The sequence below is a fragment of the Chrysemys picta genome, chromosome 13 (genome assembly GCF_011386835.1).
Source record: "Chrysemys picta bellii isolate R12L10 chromosome 13, ASM1138683v2, whole genome shotgun sequence".
Classification (NCBI taxonomy): Eukaryota; Metazoa; Chordata; order Testudines; family Emydidae; genus Chrysemys; species Chrysemys picta.
In genome coordinates this window covers 9,338,261-9,357,482 of record NC_088803.1, presented here as the reverse complement: position 1 = coordinate 9,357,482, position 19,222 = coordinate 9,338,261, and the positions used below count along the sequence as shown (strand labels likewise).

The window sequence follows — 19,222 nt, the reverse complement described above, 5'->3', positions numbered from 1 at the left end:
AAAGAGCAGGGTCCCACGCAGCAGCAGGATGTCACAGCTGCTCTGACGGCCCTCAGCCAGGTCATTTCCTGGTTTAGGTAATGGGTGCCAGCCAATCAGGTGACCCCAAGCCTTGGGTCTCCCGTCAGGCCATCCTATGCGGCCTGACATGCCAGCATTACTGGCAGCTGCTTCATCTGTCTCCCTTGGTGATGAAGAGGGAGCATCAGAGACCCTGGTTCCCCCCTGCCCTGGGCTCCAGACCTGCCCACTCAAGGACCCCACTCTCAGGTCCATAGGACGGGTCCCAGTGCGCTTCATGGGTCTCAATCCCTCCACCCTGGCACTATTCCAATGGAGCAGCTGGAGCCCTTTGGAAGGGGAGCAAACTGTTCAGAGGAGCTTGGGATGAAGTGGAGGCGGGAGAATCAGTGGGTGTGGCTGGCTGAGGGGGCAGGAACTTATTTCATACTGAGGGGGGTTATTATTTACTTGAGTAGGACGTCATTTCTAAAGAACATTCTCTCCATCCTCCCTCCCCCCGCTTCAGTCCGTCCATCTGCCCCCAAACTCACTCTGAGCTCACAAAAAGCAACAGAGAGTCCTGTGGCACCTTTAAGACTAACAGACGTATTGAAGCATAAGCTTTCGTGGGTGAATACCCACTTCGTCGGATGCATGTAAACTGAGCTCACAGTACTTGATATTTGTAAGTGGTGAATCTGTGACCCTGACATGCTCAGACCCCCATCTCCTGCTGTTTGCTCACCCTGTGGCTGGGTATCTCTGCTCCAAGTACCGGGTGTGACACAGTTCAGTTTCTCAGCTCCAGATGGGTCCGTCCACCGGGTCAGTTTCAACCCGTCTCTGCTCAGTGTCACTCCCTGGGTCTCTGGATCCCCTGGTGTGTTTGGAGGGGGCATAGGTGCTACTTTGGGATTCGGGGCCTGCCAGTCAGTATTAACATTTGAAAACTTAGGGAGGTTTAATGAACCAAACTCCAAATCTCCCCTATCTCTGGTCTCTGTCAGGCCCTGGTGTCATAGCATCATAGAATATCAGGGTTGGAAGGGACCTCAGGAGGTATCTAGTCCAACCCCCTGCTCAAAGCAGGACCAAATCCCAACTAAATCATCCCAGCCAGGGATTTGTCAAGCCTGACCTTAAAAACCTCTAAGGAAGGAGATTCCACCACCTCCCTAGGTAACCCATTCCAGTATTTCACCACCCTCCTAGTGAAAAGTTTTTCCTAATATCCAACCTAAACATCCCCCAGACAACCCAGGTCGGGTTGGGCTCCCCAACAGCAGGGAGAGGCTCCCAGCTGATCAGTAAATTTGTCATGTGGAGGGCACTGCTTTGGGGAAGCTCACAGCCCTGGGCACTGCTTTGGGGCGCTTGCTACATTGTCCATTCTAAGCCTCCAGAACTAGCACTTCATTCATGATTATCATCAAGAGATGGATCCGTTAATGGCATCTTACCCAGTCCCCACGTTGGCAGCAATACGCCGGAGAGGGATAATCCACTGTCTCCTGCTGGGTAACATGTGGGCACAGTGCAGGATTGGAGCTCAGTGAGGTACAGGGGTACAGGGAGTTTCCCATGGAGAAGTCTCCATCCCCCTCTAATTGCTCAGATGAATTTGACCTGGTAACATCTGCCTCTCACCTCCCAGGCCTTCCAGAGATCCCGGCCAGGTCGGACCTTCTGTATCTAACCCTGACCCCTGTTTTCCAGACCCACTTGCGGACCCGTCCCTCTCCCTGAGTCCTGATCTCCCTGGGGACCTGCCCAGTGAACCTGTTCCCCTCACATGCTGGGCTGCCCCTGGGGTCACAAAGCTGAAGGATCCAATTCAACATGGTGGGGGCATGGAGCACCTCAGCTGGGGGCTCATTCAGGGACAGCTTCACTCATCCCTAGAGCATTGAACAGCTGGGGGGCTCTGAGTTCGGCACCTGTCTGTACCGGGTACCCCGATCCGGCCGGGAGATCCAAGGTGGGAAGAGCCAGTCCCTCTCCACCAGCCTGGACACAGACCTGGGCATCAAACATGGTCAGTGATCAGTATGACCTACTCAGCAAAGAACATGTGTGATGCTCCCCAGGGATAACCAGGACTCTGGGGCATGTTCCTGCCACCTGCCTTTAGCATGAGGAAGCCTGGTCTGTGCTTGCTGGGGGCAGCTCCCTGACTGCCTGGTCTCAGCCGCACAAGCCCTCCCCTCCCCGTCCCTGCAGGCTGAGCTGGCCCTGGGCAGGAGCTGCCCCCTCAGGTACCAAGGAGGGGACGCTGGTCCCATGGGGTTCCCCGGCAGTGAGATCTCTGCTGCTCAGTGTTTGCATGGCCCGGTGGGGACGTGGTACCTGGGCACTGAGCTGGGGCTGCCTGGGGTCTGTGTCCAGGATCCCTCCCTCTTCTGCTCTTCACTGGCCCTTCCTCTGCTTCTATGTCACCAGTTGTCCAAGTAGCCATCTCCTCCCCCGACCCCCTTGTCTTTTCCAGCCCCCGTCCAGCTCCCCAGCTCACCGTGTCCCCGCAGCAGCCTGTCTATGTAACCGGAGAAGCTGCCTGATCTCCAATCTGGCTGACTTTCAGACAGCAGCACAAGATATGGCTGCTCAACTAGCCCAAGAATATACAGATCTGGATATTCAACATGGCCGCCTTGCGCCTCTGCCCCCTGGGATGGTAGAATCCCAGCAGGGCCACCCAGCTCTCAAACAGTATGTCCAGAGGGGGCGGGATCGCCAGATGTCCTGGGCCCTCCCTATCTACAGAGGGCTCCAGAAATATCAGGGGCTGGGACATTAGTAACAGAGATATAACAAAAAACAAGTCATGTCCTGGTGACGCCGGCCTCCTTCTGATCCCACATCTGGGACCCATATAGTATCTGAAGGACGAAATTCCCTCCCCCTAACCCACTTCTCACTCATTTCTGGGGGGAGACCCTCAGGATCCTGAGATGAAACAAGAGGCTCTGGAGAGAGGACACAGGTCAACTCTGAATAAGTGGAATTCTAGGCACCATCTCCACATTACCCACTGCCATGTCCCAGCTGACCCCTCCCATTTCCTGCTCCCCACAGATCCCCCTCCCCAGCCGGCACTGAGTGTGGATCCCCCGTCCGGAGTGGTGAGCGAAGGGATCCCCCTGCTCATCACCTGCACGGCCCCGCGGAACACCGGTCAGCAGAGGTTTCACTTCTACAAGGACAGAGCCGAGCTCATCCCTGGAGACGTGGAGTCTGAGATCAACGCGACAGAGCCCAGGACTGTCTCTATGAACACCTCTGTGCTCAGAATCCCACTGAACAGTTCAAACAACACCGGGGAATTCAGCTGCGGGTATGAGGAGAATGTGGGCGGGAGATGGATCCCGTCCCCCAGGAGCTGGGCCGTGACTGTCACCGGGAATGTCACAGTGTCAGGTGAGGCGGCTCTTGGCTGTTAACATCTCCTCAGACAAATTCACCCTCCTAACCCCACACACTCGTGCCCAGTTCCCTTGATGGCCAAATGAGGACAGGGCAGGTCACGGTGGTGCTGGACGACAGGCAGACAGCAGAGGGACAGACACAGAGATGGGAAGAATCAGGAATCGGTATCCACCAGTGTAAGAGAGAAGGGCTGTGGGTGGGTTTCACATCTCAGCTGGATGGCTCCTGAGATCCAGGGGAGTTCATCACAAGTCTTAGAGGCACAAGCACACGGACATCATATGCATCACGCTCAGCAGGGATGTTAACCTGCTGGTTCCATTCGAACTTCTCCTTTCTCTGCAGCTCGCAGCTTCCTCTGGGTCCGGGAGCTGGTGGTGGGTGGCTCCTTCTTCCTCATTAATGGTCTCATCTTCCTCGTCTCCCACTGCTGCTTCTAGATCCAGGTAACTGGCGTGTTCTGGGAAGGGGGCCCTTCATTCTGTGCCTTGGATTCTCTCCACAAGGTGACCCGTTTGATCTGCAATCTCTCCCCTTGAATTACAACCTGGAGGGGGAGGTTCTGGTGGAAAGTCCAGGTGTGAGGACTGAGAAACATCCACAGGATCTGAAAGGGCTGTGGGAACCATGAACACTTCAGCAACCAACCAAAATGTAGCTGTATCCGAGGTGGGGCATGGCCACTGTTTCACAGCTGCACAACCCTTGTGCACAGAATTTGCTTGCCCAGTGTGAACCCAGACAATCCTGTATTCACACCGTACAAGAGGTTGCAATGACGTGTGTACAAACTCTGCCTTGCGAGGTATCATTTCAAACTCCCACCACACTGGTCAATAATATCACTGTGGAGTATAGGTGAGAACGCTGAAGGTGGAGATATGGCCGACCTCTGTGAGTCTGTTTTAAAGCCTGTATTTGAACACAGGGGAACCAGGTCTGCCCAGGGCTTGAATAGAAATGAAGCCGGGTGACCAGTGACAAAAGAAATAGGATGTACGTGGGCGTTAAACAAAGCCATTGAGCCACCAAGGAGAGGAGGTGACGTCTCAGCTATGGACAGGGCAGGAGAAGGCACCCCCAGGTGACCTTCCTTCCTGAAGCAGTGTCAATGAACACAGAGAGACATGTTCTCCTGAACTACAGACAGGGCCGGCTCCAGGCACCAGCATTCCAAGCAGGTGCTTAGGGCAGCAATCTGCAAGGGGCGGCATTCCATGTGGTTTTGTCGTTCCAAGCAGTGCACCAAATTGCCGCCGCGGGTGGCAGGGGCAGTCAGTGTGCAATTAGGACGGCACGTGCATTTCCGCGGCGGTGGCAATTTGGCGGCAGCTTCTATGTTCAGCTGCCCGCGGCGGCAATTCGGCGGCTTCTGTCTTCCGGCTGAAGACAGGAGCCGCTGAATTGCCACCGCCCTGGAAACGTGCGTGCCTCCCTAACGGTACACGGACTGCTCCCGCCATCTGCGGCGGCAATTCGGTGCGCTGCTTGGGGCGGCAAAAACAGTAGAGCCGGCTCTGACTACAGAGAGAGGGACAGTAAACCCCCAAATTCTCTTCCCCCTAAGACAACAAGGGAAACCAGCACCTCACACTTCCCAGGAAGGTCAGGATTGAGAGCCTGTTGCCCAGGCCAGACCAAGAGTAACCGGAAAGCGAAATCACCTTCAACGCAGACTGTGCCTTGCTGCCTTGAGTTTGAGCCTTTCAGCTGTGTGTTTTCCCTTTGATTTACTTGTAACCAACCCTAACTTGGTTTATTTTCACTTGGCATCGCTTAACCCATGGCCTCTTGTTAATAAACTTGGTTTATTTCAATCTAAACCAACCCAGGGCTGGTTTGAATTCAAGGCACTGGTAACTCCAGTTAATGTGGGGAGCAGCTGGGGATTGTCTCTTAAAGGGAGCAGAGAACCTTATTATTTCCCTGGATGCTGCAGGAGAGGGCTGGACATTTCAGGGCAGACGGTTTGAGGGACATTCAGGCCGAGGGGATGTTGGGGTTTCTTGGCTAGCAGTAACCGAGGCTGCTGGGGACCAGGGTATGGGAGGTACCAAGCAGGCTGCTGGAGTTGGTGTTGCTAAACCAGCGCTGTTGATCACAGACACTCAGTAAATGTTTGTCTGCTCACCGGGAATGTGCAGACACGGAGCTGTAGCAGCCGAGCATTTCAAGGCACCAGAGTTACAGGGCAGGTGGTTTTGGATCAAACCCCAGAACGTGACACCCAGCGCTTCCATTCAGCCCCCCTCCTGTGGGGCAGAGCAGCTTTTCTGCCATGTCAGTGAGCAGCGATCCCAGCCAAGATTGACCCATCCAACCCCCGCAGTGTAGGACACCGGAGCTGTTGTAAAAAGGCGCAGACCTTTATCCATGAGCTCAGGAGAGCGAGATTTCTGTGCCCAGTGGAAGAAGAGGTGGGAATTTTGGGGACAAGACGAGCCAGTGGGGATTTAACGACCCTGCATGTCATTAGCTTCTCTGCACACCTTCCACGAGCTGACAAGTCCAGCAGCACAATGCACCATAAGGAGACACTCACGCCCCTTCCTGAAGCAGAGCGCCCCCTAGCACTATGCAGGGCATGGCAGCCAGCACTGCCTGCCAGGGGAGAGCACCCCCTGCTAATCCCCTGCCTTGCTCCCTGTGCCACGGCACCCCCAGGGCAATACAGTGAACATGGTTGGGGTCACCCAGTCTTGCTGAGCATGAGAGATTGGAGTGGATCACAGCTCACAAGGCAGGACATTGTGGGAAATGGAGTCCCAAGAGTTGGTGACCCTTCATTGCTCCTTGTGCTACTGTCATCTGGGTATTGCAAGAGGCCCGCAGGCAGAACCCACAGGGGCTGTAGGAGAACAGTGCCATTCTCTGGCACCCTTCATCTCTGTGACACTCCATTGGTTTGACTGAAGGTTCATGATGAAGAGTTGTCTCTGGTCCTCCCTTTTGTTCTTTTGAGGCAGCCAGCAGGGGGACTGGGAACCAGGTCTCCTGGGCTCTATTCTGGACTCTGGGAGTGGTGTGGAGTCTCATGGCAACAAATGGCCAGGGCCCCTTCCCCCCTGCAAGGAAATAGCTAAAGGTGAACAAAGAGATCAGGTGACCTCCTGGCCCAGGAAAGAGATAAAGCCGAGAGAAGGAGGGGCTGGAGGGGGGTTGAGAGTTGGAGCTACCTGGGGACTAGGAGTGAGGGCAGACATAGGTGTCTGGCTCTCTGAACCCCATAATGGACCCGGCCGAGGGGTCCTTTTCGCTGCTGTACCTACAAGCTCTGTTTTAGACCGTGTTCCTGTCATCTAATAAACCTCTGTTTTACTGGCTGGCTGAGAGTCACGTCTGACTGCGAAGTGGGGGTGCAGAACCCTTTGGCTTCCCCAGGACCCCGCCTGGGTGGACTCGCTGTGGGAAGCACACAGGGGCATAGGCTGAATGCTCCCTAGAGAGACCCAGGAGGTGAAGCCCGTGTGAGCTTCTTGCCCTGAAGACAGTCTGCTCAAAGGGAGAGGAGGGTCCCCAGAGTCCTGACTGGCTTTGTGGGGAGCAGTTCCAGAGCATCGCCCGGGGACTCCATGACACTCCGCCTTCAGTTAACCTTCCCAGCCTGCTTTGGTTGCTGTTCTCTTTTATGCTTTTTCCTACTGCAAAATGTCCACAAAGCTTGGAAAATTACATCCATGGTGTTTATGGGCCGTGCAAGAGAAGACAAAGAAAATCCCTAAAGCTCTTTGTCACTGGGTTCATCGAAATCTCTGTCTCGTACGAAGGCTTGAAACTCACAACGCTCAGAGCGCAGAACCGGAGAGCAAAGCCGCAGCATGTTCAACGCTGGTCTCTAGACGGCAGGTCCACGGTGAACTGAAAATGATGGATTTTCTCATCGGGGAACATGAATATTTCACCCTGGAAAGATGGTCTGTCCCCAGGCCAAGAGTCTGGCTGGGTGGGGAAGAGGGGACTCACCGCTGAAGCTCCCCCTTGTGGCAGGGCCTGGCATAGCACCAGTGCCGACAGTTCCTCAGGCCCTGCAGTGATTTCTCCCCCTATGATGGGCCCTCCAGCCGGCTGCCTCCTATGGGCTAAACAGAGTCCAATAAATTAAACTCAAATCAACATAATTCTCCATCTCGCTCCACACACACACCCGCCATCCCCCGTGCAGCCCCTTCGCCGCTCCCCAGCTTCTGCAGGGTTGTCATCTTGCTCTTGCACAGACCAACGCTGACTAGAACTTTCTATCCAGAGACCCTCCCCCAAACTCAGCAGTGCTTCTCCTTCTTGTGCCGGGGGATCTCACCCACCGTTCCCAGGGGCCGAGAGGGGAACCAAACCCAGGGTGCTGTGGTGAGCAGCTAAGATCTGCTCCCCCAGACACCTCCCAGCTGCCTCCTGGACTCCTTCCTACCTTGGCTTTCCTTTGGGTCCTTTGCACAGCTCCTCCCTGGCCTCTCTGCACAGCTGCTTCTCTCCAGACCTTCCCTCCAGCCTCCAGGGACCATAGAGAAATGGGAGAGCTTCTCCCCACACCCCCCATCTTGTCTGGGCCACCTCCCTTCTGCTCACTTCCCAGCCCTTCCCCAGTTGAGCTTCATCTCCAAGTGGGCTGGGCCCACCCTCCAGCTCCAGTTACCCCTCTTAGTGCCAGTGCAGGGTCAATACCCATCACACGGGGTCATGGTTTGGGGATGGGAAACCCTCCCCCGACACTCCCCTTTCTGTGCAAAAGCTCCCTGTGCTGCAGCAGAACCTCCAAATGTTAGTTCAAAACACTCCCCAAGGCCACAGCAGGACCAGGGGGCTGGTTTCAGAGTCATCGCCGTGAATGAGCGAGATCCCCAGGTGGTGTCAATGGGCCGTAGCTCCACTGGAGTCAATGGAGCCAGATCCCCAGAGGGTGTAATACACTGACACTCATCTAAGGTCCATTTACCCCAGCTCAGTCCCTGGCCCAGCATCGGAGGTATCAGTCACTTGGGGCTGCTGCTCCAGCCCCCACACATACAGACAGCATAACCATAACCAGCAAACTACAACCTTTCCATAGACACCCCACTTGACCTCCTCTGTACAAGACCCGGTGCAACCATAGGACCCTGGTTACAACAATGATCTATACGATCACAGTTCATGTCAATAACACCACACTTACCTAGACACTTCAACACTGGATTAGATAAAACAGTAGAACAAGTTTATTAATTACAACGAGACAAATTTCAAGAAAGTATGAGCAATGAAGCATCAAAGTCAGAAATTGTTCCAAGAAAGATAAAGATAAAATGCTTCCTAGTATCTGCTTAAGAAACTACTGGAGTTACAAAGCAAACTTTCTCACCTTGTGCTCCAGCAGATGACGTCAGGACTCCCTCCCCCAGAGTCCAACAGCTGTTTCCTTTGTCTTCTCCGGTGCAGAGAATGAGGTGCACAGGGAGAGAGAGAGAGAGAGATAGAGAGAGGTGTCTTGGTGTGTTTATCATTCCTTTTGATAGTTTCAGTCCCCCTCTTGAAAATGTTTCCAGCTGAGACCCAGGAGCCGAAGAGTCTCTTTGGAAGGATGTTCCCTGCTGTTTTTTTCACCGGTTTGAAATTCCTCTGTTTTCCCTCCCTGCTTGATCACTCTGTTTACTGCTTAAATGAAAACTAAGGAAAGCACATGTTCCTTCCTTTGGTTGGGACAGATCTGCCTGAGCAGAGCTGTGGGGTTTGGAGCATGTGTTAATCTTGTAATGTCACATACAATGGCGTCACACATAGTTTACCAGGACAATAATGACCAGCAAATTATGAGTTTTCAAATGGTACCTTATAAGGCATGCTTTGTAGAAAGATTATTACAACAGTGTGTAGGGCGTCAACATAGAAGTGTATTCTGTCATAAACACTCCCCTCCCAGAGCTAGAATAAAACCCAGGAATCCTGGATCCTAGCCACTTGCTGTAACCCACTGGACCCCATTCCTCTTCCCGAGCCAGGATAGAACCCAGGAGTCTTGGCTCCCAATACTTTTCCTGTGATCACTGGACTAGTACCTCTAGCTGATGCGCACAGATTGCAATAGAGAATTTTCGACAGTCAACAAACACAGTCAATGTCTGAGAAATAGCTCATTGGCACCAGCTGGGGATCTGGCCAATGAACTCCAATGTCGCTATGGCCGATTGACACTAGCTCCACTGAAGTTAAAAGATTAGATGCCCAGCCAATCTACAAGAAGGCCATATTGGTTAAAAAGCTGACCTGGTTTAGAGGGAAAGTGAAGGCAGCTATATTACCAATGGAAGAAAGAGAAATTGATAGTAATAAATATAAAACACAAGTTAGGAATTATAGAAAATTGATAAGGGAAGCAAAAGGAACACAAGGAGAAATCTATGGCCAGCAGCGTTAAGAACAATAAGAAGGAGGGTTTTAAGTATATTAGGAATAAAAAGCATCCTGACAATGTTATTGGGCCATTACTAGATTGAAATGGTAGAATTATCAATAATAATGCAGAAAAGGCTGAAGTGTTCAATAAATATTTTGTTCTGTATATATACAGATGATGTAGTCTCCTCATATGATGATGATAACACTCTTTCTATTCCACTAGTATCTCTGGAGGATGCTAAACAGTAGCTACTAAAGTTAGATATTTTTAAATCAGCAAGTCCAGATAACTTGCAGCAAAGAGTTTTAAAAAAGATGACTGCAGAGCTCACTGGATTTGACTGATTGGATATTTTTCTAAAAGATCCACTCTAGAAATTATTTTGGGAAAGCCCTATGGTCTGTATTATCCAGGAGGTCAGACTAGGTGACCACAATGGTCTCTTCTTGCATTGGACTCTATGAATCTATGTGGGAAAGAATTTGCTGGTCAAAGTGGGGGGAGAATCTCCCCATCTGCTGGCAATGCGGAGGATATGACACAAACCGTGTGAGAGAGCACACAAATACCAGGTCCATCGATGAGACAGAGACTGAAGTGGGTTGGAGTAAACTTTAATTATGAAGCAGGAAGGGAGGGGAGTTTACAGGAATCCAAACAGCTTGGAAACGAGTGGCAGATGGGATCTGGAAAAGGAGAAGAAAGGTCAGCTTTCTTTCCTTCTTTCTTTCTGTTTAGAAGTGGCTCCCACATCAGCAGTGGAACCAACGGCAGTGTTGTGACTCGGAGGATTACAACAGCAGGCTAAAATATATTTTGTGTTGCATTCTCGGTGCTGCACAGGGCTCTAAAGCACATGGCCAGGGAAGAGACCTGCAGAATATTCAAAGCAAATATGTTAAGCTTCACAACACCCCAGATTGAAGCTGAAGATCATGAACACCATTTGTCTGATGGGGAAACTGAGGCAGGGAGCGGGAAAGATTGATTGGGCCTCAGCATCACAGACAGCTTGAAAAGATTCATGCTAAAGACCTTTGGAGGTTCTTCTTCGGGCTTGGATCTCCATCCTGTGATTCTCCTAGGAATCTGCAAACAAAAAGTGACAACACTGGAGTCTATACCACGCTTCAGTCCCACCTGTTATTTAGATCTCTAGCTAAGGGTGGGGGAGGGCAAGTTCTGAGGAAGGAGGGATGAAACTGCCGGGGGGAACAACCAGTGGCTGACTCACCGATGCTCTCCATGGGGCTAGGGGCACTGTGGTGCAGATAGCAGAGTTAGCGGGTCACTAGGGGGCGCTCTCCCCCTTGGAGTCAGGGGTGACCCCACTTCCCCAGAGCTGCAATACGGGGCACTGCGCTGCAGGGCGCGGGGCAGGGACTCAGTAGCTGGTGCTCTCCCTTGGCAGTCAGGGCTTGACTTCGATATTGCAATGAGTCTCTAGGGGGCGCTGTGCTGCCGGGAGCCCCACGACCGACTGCTGGAGCATGACCCCAGCGTTCAATCCCAACACAGCTTATTCTGCTCTGCCTACCTCCTTCCCACCCCTGCCATTTCAGTGTAGTTCAGGAGCCTCCTTTGCTCCCCATCTGAAATGTTTGGGCAGCTGTCATGCACGCAACACTCCCCGCCCCAGAGGTGGCTGCATGTCAGCCGATGGCTGAAGAGCTGCCCATGGGAACAGAGCCTCTGACATACACGATACCTAGCCAACTGTGGTACTGGTAGGTGCAACCATCCCTCTGCAACTAACCTTGTGTAGTCTGAGAAAGAAAAGGGGAGAAATTTCAGCCTTGGTGGGTCGTTTTGAGTTCGGGGACAAGTCCCCAGCACCCTGCCAATCAGAGCTGCCTGCCCCGGAAGAAGCCAGTTACCTTCGCGCTTTATCAGGAAGTAGGTGACGAGGAAGATGAGGCTGTTGAGGGTGAAGAATGAGCCCCCCACGGCCAACTCCAGGGACCAGCTGCCTGGGTGGGCTGTGAAGAGGAAACGTGATGGTGACGGAGGGGCAATGCACTGCTCAGAGTGTGTGTGTGTCCCTGCCACCCTGTGCTGCAGGGGGTGAGCCCTGCTCTGTGTGTGTGTCTGTGTGCGCGTGAGGGCTGGGGATCATACGTCCCAGCAGCTGCTGAGAAAGACAGAAAATGAAGATCCAAAATATGAAACAAAACAATATAATATAATAATTCTTTGGGGTCCCTTGATTGCAATAATAAACAAATGCAAAAAAACAACAAACCACAAAATGTAACTGTTGCTTTACAGGTACGGGTACAAAACATCTCCGGTCTTCCCCAATGTTTCTGTTGGTCTTATTTATTTAGTAGTCCACTGACCTGGGGAAGTGTTTGTGCATGTGATAAATGAAGGTGGGGAGGGGTTACTTCCTTTTATGGACACCCAGCCAGCCAGTTAGCTATAAAAACACTGTTAGTAGCTCTTTTCTACTTGCTTTACCTGAATGGGTTAAGAAACCCACAGGTAAAGGGAAGTGAGTGGGCACCTGACCAAAAGAGCCAATGGGAGGGCTAGAACTTTTTAAAATTGGGAAAAGACTCCTTGTGTGTGTGTTGTGGTTCTCGGGAGAAGAGGGGAACAGGGCAGCAGTTGTGCTGTGAGAAGCTTTAAGCCAGGTATGAAAAACCATCAGATCATACCTAGAGATGGCTTATCTCAAACCCCAGATATGTAAGTAAATTAAGGAATGTCTGGGAAGAGGCAATTAAGGTTATTTCTTTTATTTTGTATTGGCTTGTGGATTCGTCTGTGCTAACTCCAAATGCTTTTGTTTTGCTTGTAACCTTTAAGCTAAACCTCAAGAGAGCTCTCTACATGCTTAATTTTTGTAATTGTTTCTTTTAAGATCTAGCAAAAAGCCTAAGTTTCAGATGTATTTTCTTTCTTTTTGTTTTTAATAAAAGTTACCCTTTTTAAGAACAGGATTGGATTTTTGTGTCCCTAAAAGGTTTGTGCATATGCTGTTTGATTAGCTGGTGGCAACAGCTGATTACCTTTCTTTTCTTTCTCATCTCTTCCCCAGAGCGGCGGTTAAAGGGCTAGAACAGGGGTAGGCAACCTATGGCACGTGTGCCGAAGGCGGCACGCGAGCTGATTTTCAGTGGCACTCACGCAGCCTGGGTCCTGGCCACTGATCCGGGGGGCTCTGCATTTTAATTTAATTTTAAATGAAGCTTCTTAAACATTTTAAAAACCTTATTTACTTTACATACAACAATAGTTTAGTTATATATTATAGACTTAGAGGAAGAGACCTTCTAAAAACGTTAAAATGTATTACTGGAACGCAAAACCTTAAATTAGAGTGAATAAATGAAGACTCGGCACACCGCTTCCGAAAGGTTGCCGACCCCTGGGCTAGAGGGTACCCCACAGGGAGGAATTTCCAAGTGTGCCTTCCTTCGCTTCCTGTTTTCCCTTTCCTGCAGGTTTCACATTTTCTGTCCTTTCCCTTTTTTGCAGTTTTAAAACTCTTTCCTTGTCATTTTGCTTTCCTGAAGTTTTCAGACTTTCTCTCTGACCCTTTTCCTTTTCTTGATCACTAGGTGAGAATCCGCTTTCTTTTGTAAATGATTTAAAAGGGGCTCAACCTCCCTTTACTCGCTGTTATTTAAAATATTTAAACACCTGGTTTTGTTCAAAAATCTTCTAACCTGAACACGTGAAAACACACACTAGCTTCCTAATTCCCCACAGAAAGAAAAATGAAAACATGAATCTTTTTCCCATAATGTCCAACATGGCAAAAGTGCACACGTCCCTAAATGAGACTGGAAGGTGGGACATAAAGCACAAAGGGAACATGGAAACCTGTCAAAATTGGTATGCTGGATAAAAGGTGCAGAAGTACTATGCTCTCTCCTCAGGGGTATTACAGACTGGCAGGGCTCACCTCTCATGCTGATGACCACTGGCTCACTCCTCCTGGCTGGGACATTCCGTCCGGACAGACGTACCCAGTATGAACAGCTGTACGACCCAAACACCGTTGGTCCAGTGATGTTCAAGTTGTAGGTGTAGCTCTTCTTGGATGAAGCCAGCGCTAACACAGCTATTCTATCTCCAAAGTACTGGAAACCTTTAACCCTGTCCACTGAAGGGGGTGCTGAACACACGAGTCCCACGGAGTCACCAGCACGGTACTCCCAGCGCCGGGGATTCAAGGAGAGGAATGGGGCCGCAGGAGCGTCTGGGAAACATCAATGGCACCTATCCATGCTAATGAACACAGGACCAGCATCTTCAATCCCAACCCAGTTCCTTCAGTCTGTGGGGGACCCATCCCTAGTCTGCGGCCCACCCGTGTCCTTCCTGAGGTCCTCGTCAGAACTCTCCAAGAACCCCATTGCCTGGATTAAAGGGGACTCTGTATGGCAAATGTATCTGTGGTGCTTATAGAGCCAGAGTAGCTGAGTGTCTCCCAGTCTTTAATTCAGGAGGGGGGCAGTGCTGTTACTTCCCCCAGGAGCAATGGGTGCTTTCTAAAAGTGGGTGGGCCACGGGCACCCAAACCGTGGTCCTGCCCCTTCTCCCTGAGCCCCCACCCTTTTGTCACCCCCTTCCCCTGAGGCCCTGCCCACACGCCACCTCTTCCCCCAAAACTCCCCACCCCCAGCTCACTCCGCTCTGCCCCCTACCACTGCCCCCTCGCCCTTACAGCTGGTAAAAATGGAGAGGGCAGAGTCCTCCCACTTATAACAGTGATGAGGCCCTGCCCCCCCCCCCCCCCCCGTTCTGTCATCCCTGACTCCCCCCACATAACAGATGCACAAAGAGCCAACAATTGCAGTTAGGCACCTAAATGGCCCAGGCCCTTTTGAAAACCCCACTAGGGACCTAAATGCCTCTTGAGGTGTCTAAATACTTTTGAGAAATGGAGACTATGAATTTCAAAGCTATTTAGATGCCTAAAGACAGAGGTAGGCGCCGACCTCCCATGGATTTCATGGCTTCATAGATTCCAAGGTCAGAAGGGAGTGTTGTGATCATCTGGTCTGACCTCCTCTATCACCCTTGCCAGAGAACAGCCCTGAAATAATTCCTAGAACGGATCTTTTAGAAAAAAGATCTCATCTGGAGTTAAAAATTGCCAGTGGTGGAGCATCCACCATGACCCTTGCGAGATTGGTCCAGTGGTTAATTAACCTCACAGTTAAAAATGCATGGTAATTTCCATTTCAGTGGGGGTTGGGTTCCACCCGTTAAGGGGGCTGCTCTAACCACTGAGCCATCTTCCCTCCCACAGCTAATACAGAAAAGGCCGAGCTAAATTAGGAATTTAAGCTCCTTGTTTGACGGCATTGGTCAGATTTCTGTTCAGGACCAGGACTGAGAAGAAAGGAAATGCCTTCAAAGGATGAGCCCAGCAGCTTAAATTCATGACTTTGCTGGACACCCAAATTCATGGACTCAGTAGAGACACTGGATTTATGGCTCATTGCAACAGTCTCTCACCCACTAACCCTCCTTCATCCTATAACTGCAGAGGTGTTCGCCACCCTTTTCACCTTGAATGGTTGCTCACAATGTGCTTTAACTCCTAGTGCTGAATAATTGGTTCCATCTTGGATGTAGCCGTTCCGCCGTGACACCCCGAGAACCTTCCCCAGCCCAGAAGAAGAGCTCTGTATAGCCCAAAATGGAGTTGCCAACCCTCCAGGATTGTCCTGGGGTCTCAAGGAATTAAAGAATAATCTCTCATTAACCATGATGTCATGCGATGAAACCTCCAGGAATACGTCCAACCAAAATGGGCAACATTAGCTCAAAAGCTTGTTGCTTTCATCCACAGAAGTTGTTCCAATAAAAAAAATCACCTCCCCTGCCTTGTCTATCTACTATCCTGGGATCAATACGGCTAGGACAAGGTGGCAGATTGGAGGAGGCCCCAGGGGGTGGGTGTGACATTCTCTGATTAAAATATGACCATATAGATCATTGCTGCAACCACTGTTATATATTTGCAGTGAATCTTGTACAAGGTTGTCAAGTGATAAATCTATGAAAAAGGTATGATTTGCGGGTTATGATTATGCTATTTGCATGCATGTATCATTTTTGTATTTGAAGTTATGAATATTGATTCTATACCTGGCTTTCAAATGTTTGCTTCTGGGGTAACACGCACAAGGTAGCACCCAGCACATCTTGGAGGGACTATTCAAATTAAGTGACTCATCAAGAAAAACTTGGTTGACAATGGACCATGGGAGATGCCCATCTACACTGAGTGGACTGTCATGTAAACATGCTGTCTGGAGTGTAGGTAATGGCTTCCTGCAATGACTGAGCGAAATGCATGGACATGGGACTTGCCCATGTGACTCCAAACTCCATCTTGTTGCTGTAATTTTCCACAGTAAGAACAATGGGATGCCCTCCACATGGCAAAAGCTATAAAAGGCCTTGGAAACCCCTCCAGTTTGTCTTCAATCCTGCTTCTTACCTACAAACTGAAGCTCTGAACAAAGGACTGAATGACCCATTCAAGCACAGTTGCCAACTTTCATGTGGTAAATAAGCACCCCAACTTTCATAATAAGCCAAAAATCAAGCTATAAGCCAAAAATCAAGCTAATCCCATTTCAAAACAAGGGCAAAACAAGCCAATCCTAAGAACCTCTATGTGACTAGATCCCCCCGGCATGCAGTCCCTGGGCACACTGTGCATCCCTGACTCTCTCCCAACCTTACCCCTGCTTGCCCCTTGCCACTGCTTGCCCCCCCTTAACCCTGCTTGCTCGGATACGATTAAAAAAACAGGAGCAACAAGCTACCACAAGCCAAACAAGCTACAAGCCAGAAACTAGCCAACAAGCAACTCACAAGCCAATTAAGCCAAAAACAAGCCCAATTTCTGCATTTTTTCCGCGGGTTTGGCATGTCTGCAACCAAGCTGTGGATGTACTCCAGAGACTTGACTCAAGCCAGCAGTTTATTCCATCACTGCTACAAGCCTGAACCAAGAACTTTGCAATTACTGTATGTATTTGATTCTTTTAACCAAATTTAACTCTCAGCTTCCTTTCCTTCTTTTTATGAATAAACCTTTAGATTTTAGATACTAAAGGATTGGCACCAGCGTGATTTTTGGGTAAGATCTAAGTTATATATTGACCTGGGTGTGTGGCTGGTCCTTTGGGATCAGAAGAAGCTATTATTTGATGAGACTGGTTGTAAAGAACCACTCATCTCTGAATCCAGTGGTTGTGGTGGTGATATAAGAACTGAGGAAACTGCCTTTATGTCCTCTTGTTAGCCAGTGTGGGGAACCAGGAGTTTGTTTGTGGCTGGTTTGGTAAATCCTATGGGGGATCAGCCACCAGTCTTGGGGTGTCTCTGCCCCATTTCTAAACAGTTCATCCAGAATTTGACATCCTCACTTATAACCCACTGAGGCCCGGTTACAGTGGGGGATGAACATGCAAACACAAAGACACACAGTAACTCCTCGCTTAACGCAGTAGTTCTGTTCCTGGAAAATGCTACTTTAAGCAAAACAATGTTAAGCAAATCCAATTTCCCCATAAGAATTAATGTAAGTGGCGGGGGCGGGGATAGGTTCCAGGGAAATTTTGCCAGACAAAAGGCATTATACATATTTATATATACACATAACCAGTGTAAGTTTTAAACAATTGAATACTGTACACAGCATTGCTGGTTGTGAAGCTTGTTTGAGGTGGTGGAGTCAGAGGGTGGGACATTTCCCAGGGAATGCCTTGCTGCTAAATGATGAACTAGCACTCGGCTGAGCCCTCAAGGGTTAACACATTGTTGTTAATGTGGCCTCACCCTCTACAAGGCAGCAGGGATAAAGGGAGGAGACACAATAGACACATGGCAGCGGCTGGGGTTGGGGAGCTGCATGTGTGTGTGAGAGAAAGACACACATCCTATGTGTGTGTGTGTGAGAGAGAGACAGACAGACACAGAGACAGAGATGTGCATTGCCCCTTTAAGTACGCTGACCGCACTCTAACTACACTGTCTTTTTAAGTAGATCAGCAAGTTGAGACAGCAGCTGGTGCCAGCAAGCTCCCTCTGTCCTGAGCCCTGTCGTGTCCCCCCACCCGCTCTGAGGAGATGGGGTACAGGAGCGGGGGGGGGTGGACACCCTGACATCAGCACCCCTCTTCCCCCCCACCTGCACAGCAAGCTGCCAAACGTTATAAGGGAGCATTGCACAACTTTAAACCAGTATGTTCTCTAATAAATCACCAACGAAACAACGTTAACCGGGGACGGTAAGTGAGGAGTTACTGTACCCTTCACTTGAACGGAGACGGGCTGGCTCTTCTCAGATGGGGTTTCTTGCCCAGATGCCCCCCTCCAGTATGCACAACTGTAGGCCCCGGTGGTGGCCAGCTGAGCTGTGAGATGGAGCTGGCCTTCCCTGTAGAGATCAGGGGGTGTTTCGAAGAGCCGCTCCCCACTTTGGTCGAAGAACCGGTACCCTGTCAGTTCTGCAGCCCTGGGAGCCGAGCACCTGAGTGTCAGACGCTCCCCCTCAAAGAATTCCGGGTGTGGGGGGTGCAGAGAGAGTGTGGGGGCTGATAGGGGAGCTGCAATGGAAACACAGAGGTTAGTGCAGAGGGGGAGACCACCAGGGAGTGAGGGGGAGAGGAAATGCGGGAGGAAACCCCGACACAGACCTCCCCCATCCCCCTGCCCATTCCTCCCTCCTCCACACGAGGAAATATCTCAGGGCAGATACAGCACCTCTGGGTACATTAAAGTCCCTTTACCTGTAGGTGACACCAGGCTGGGGAAAATCTGGAGAGAGGCTGAAAAAGAGAAGCGAGGGAGTGAGAATTCTGGGAAAGAAAGAAAGAAAAGGAGAGCGATTGGAAAGAAAGTCTCTCACTCAGCACAGGCAGAAGGAAAGTCAATTCCATGCTAAGCTGATTCCTCTGCTGCTGAAATTTGAGTTCTCTGCTCAGCCACCAGCCTCGTGTCCTGCCTGGGGCCGTACCCAGCACTTCCCCTCCACCAGCTGCACAAAGCCCCCTCTGGCAGATTTCCGGGGCTCAGCCCGGGCACACACCAGGCTCCTGGGCCAGGCTACTGCACCTGCCTGGGGCTCTAGGGATGTTTCTTCCCATACCTCTGCTTTTCTCTGGGAAATGGGAAGAATAATACTTGCCTGCCTGCCATATGGGATTATTGTATAAGGATTCGATTGAGATCTGTGGGGCCAGGAACATTACATTTTTAAACCTAACCAGTGTCCCTTACGTGACTTGCCACAAGATGTCAGAACATGTTAGTATTAGAGCTGGAAATGTCTCTCAGCCCCAATCCCCATTCTGCTCCTCTACCCTCCAGACCGCTCACTCTCCTAGTTAATGACTGAGACGATGGAGAATAAGATTGTTCATTGGCATATCTTGTATGTCCAGCCTG

General features: G+C 50.6%; 3 protein-coding genes across 3 annotated transcripts in view; 2 read left to right on the top strand and 1 right to left on the bottom strand.

Annotated features, from left to right (window-relative positions):
* The window catches only part of LOC101949741 (Fc receptor-like protein 5), a 166,266-nt gene that overhangs the window by 28,028 nt on the left and 119,016 nt on the right, over nucleotides 1-19,222 (top strand). The gene's annotated exons all lie outside the window — the stretch shown is intronic.
* Nucleotides 1,585-3,962, top strand: LOC135975436 (uncharacterized). The gene is made up of 4 exons (XM_065566487.1): nucleotides 1,585-1,632; nucleotides 1,906-2,038; nucleotides 3,076-3,417; nucleotides 3,772-3,962. Exons 1-4 carry the CDS (start codon nucleotides 1,585-1,587, stop codon nucleotides 3,864-3,866), a joined length of 618 nt encoding a protein of 205 aa, XP_065422559.1. The 3' UTR covers nucleotides 3,867-3,962.
* Nucleotides 10,395-19,222, bottom strand: part of LOC135975435 (uncharacterized) — a 33,692-nt gene continuing 24,864 nt past the window's right edge. Inside the window, exons 9-13 of the mRNA XM_065566485.1 lie at nucleotides 18,565-18,633; nucleotides 18,085-18,381; nucleotides 13,710-14,006; nucleotides 11,553-11,775; nucleotides 10,395-10,885 (exon numbers count right to left, since the gene is read on the bottom strand). Of these exons, the coding sequence (XP_065422557.1) occupies nucleotides 10,819-10,885; nucleotides 11,553-11,775; nucleotides 13,710-14,006; nucleotides 18,085-18,381; nucleotides 18,565-18,633 (953 nt within the window). The 3' untranslated portion in view covers nucleotides 10,395-10,818. The remainder of the gene's footprint in view (nucleotides 10,886-11,552; nucleotides 11,776-13,709; nucleotides 14,007-18,084; nucleotides 18,382-18,564; nucleotides 18,634-19,222) is intronic.

Excerpts from the sequence above, each read along its gene's own strand:
- LOC135975436 (XM_065566487.1), top strand. The coding sequence starts at position 1,585 with ATGGAGAAGTCTCCATCCCCCTCTAATTGCTCAGATGAATTTGACCTG. Across the intron at positions 1,633-1,905 it reads GCTCAGATGAATTTGACCTG|AGCATTGAACAGCTGGGGGG; the intron begins GTAACATCTGCC and ends ACTCATCCCTAG. Across the intron at positions 2,039-3,075 it reads AGACCTGGGCATCAAACATG|ATCCCCCTCCCCAGCCGGCA; the intron begins GTCAGTGATCAG and ends TGCTCCCCACAG.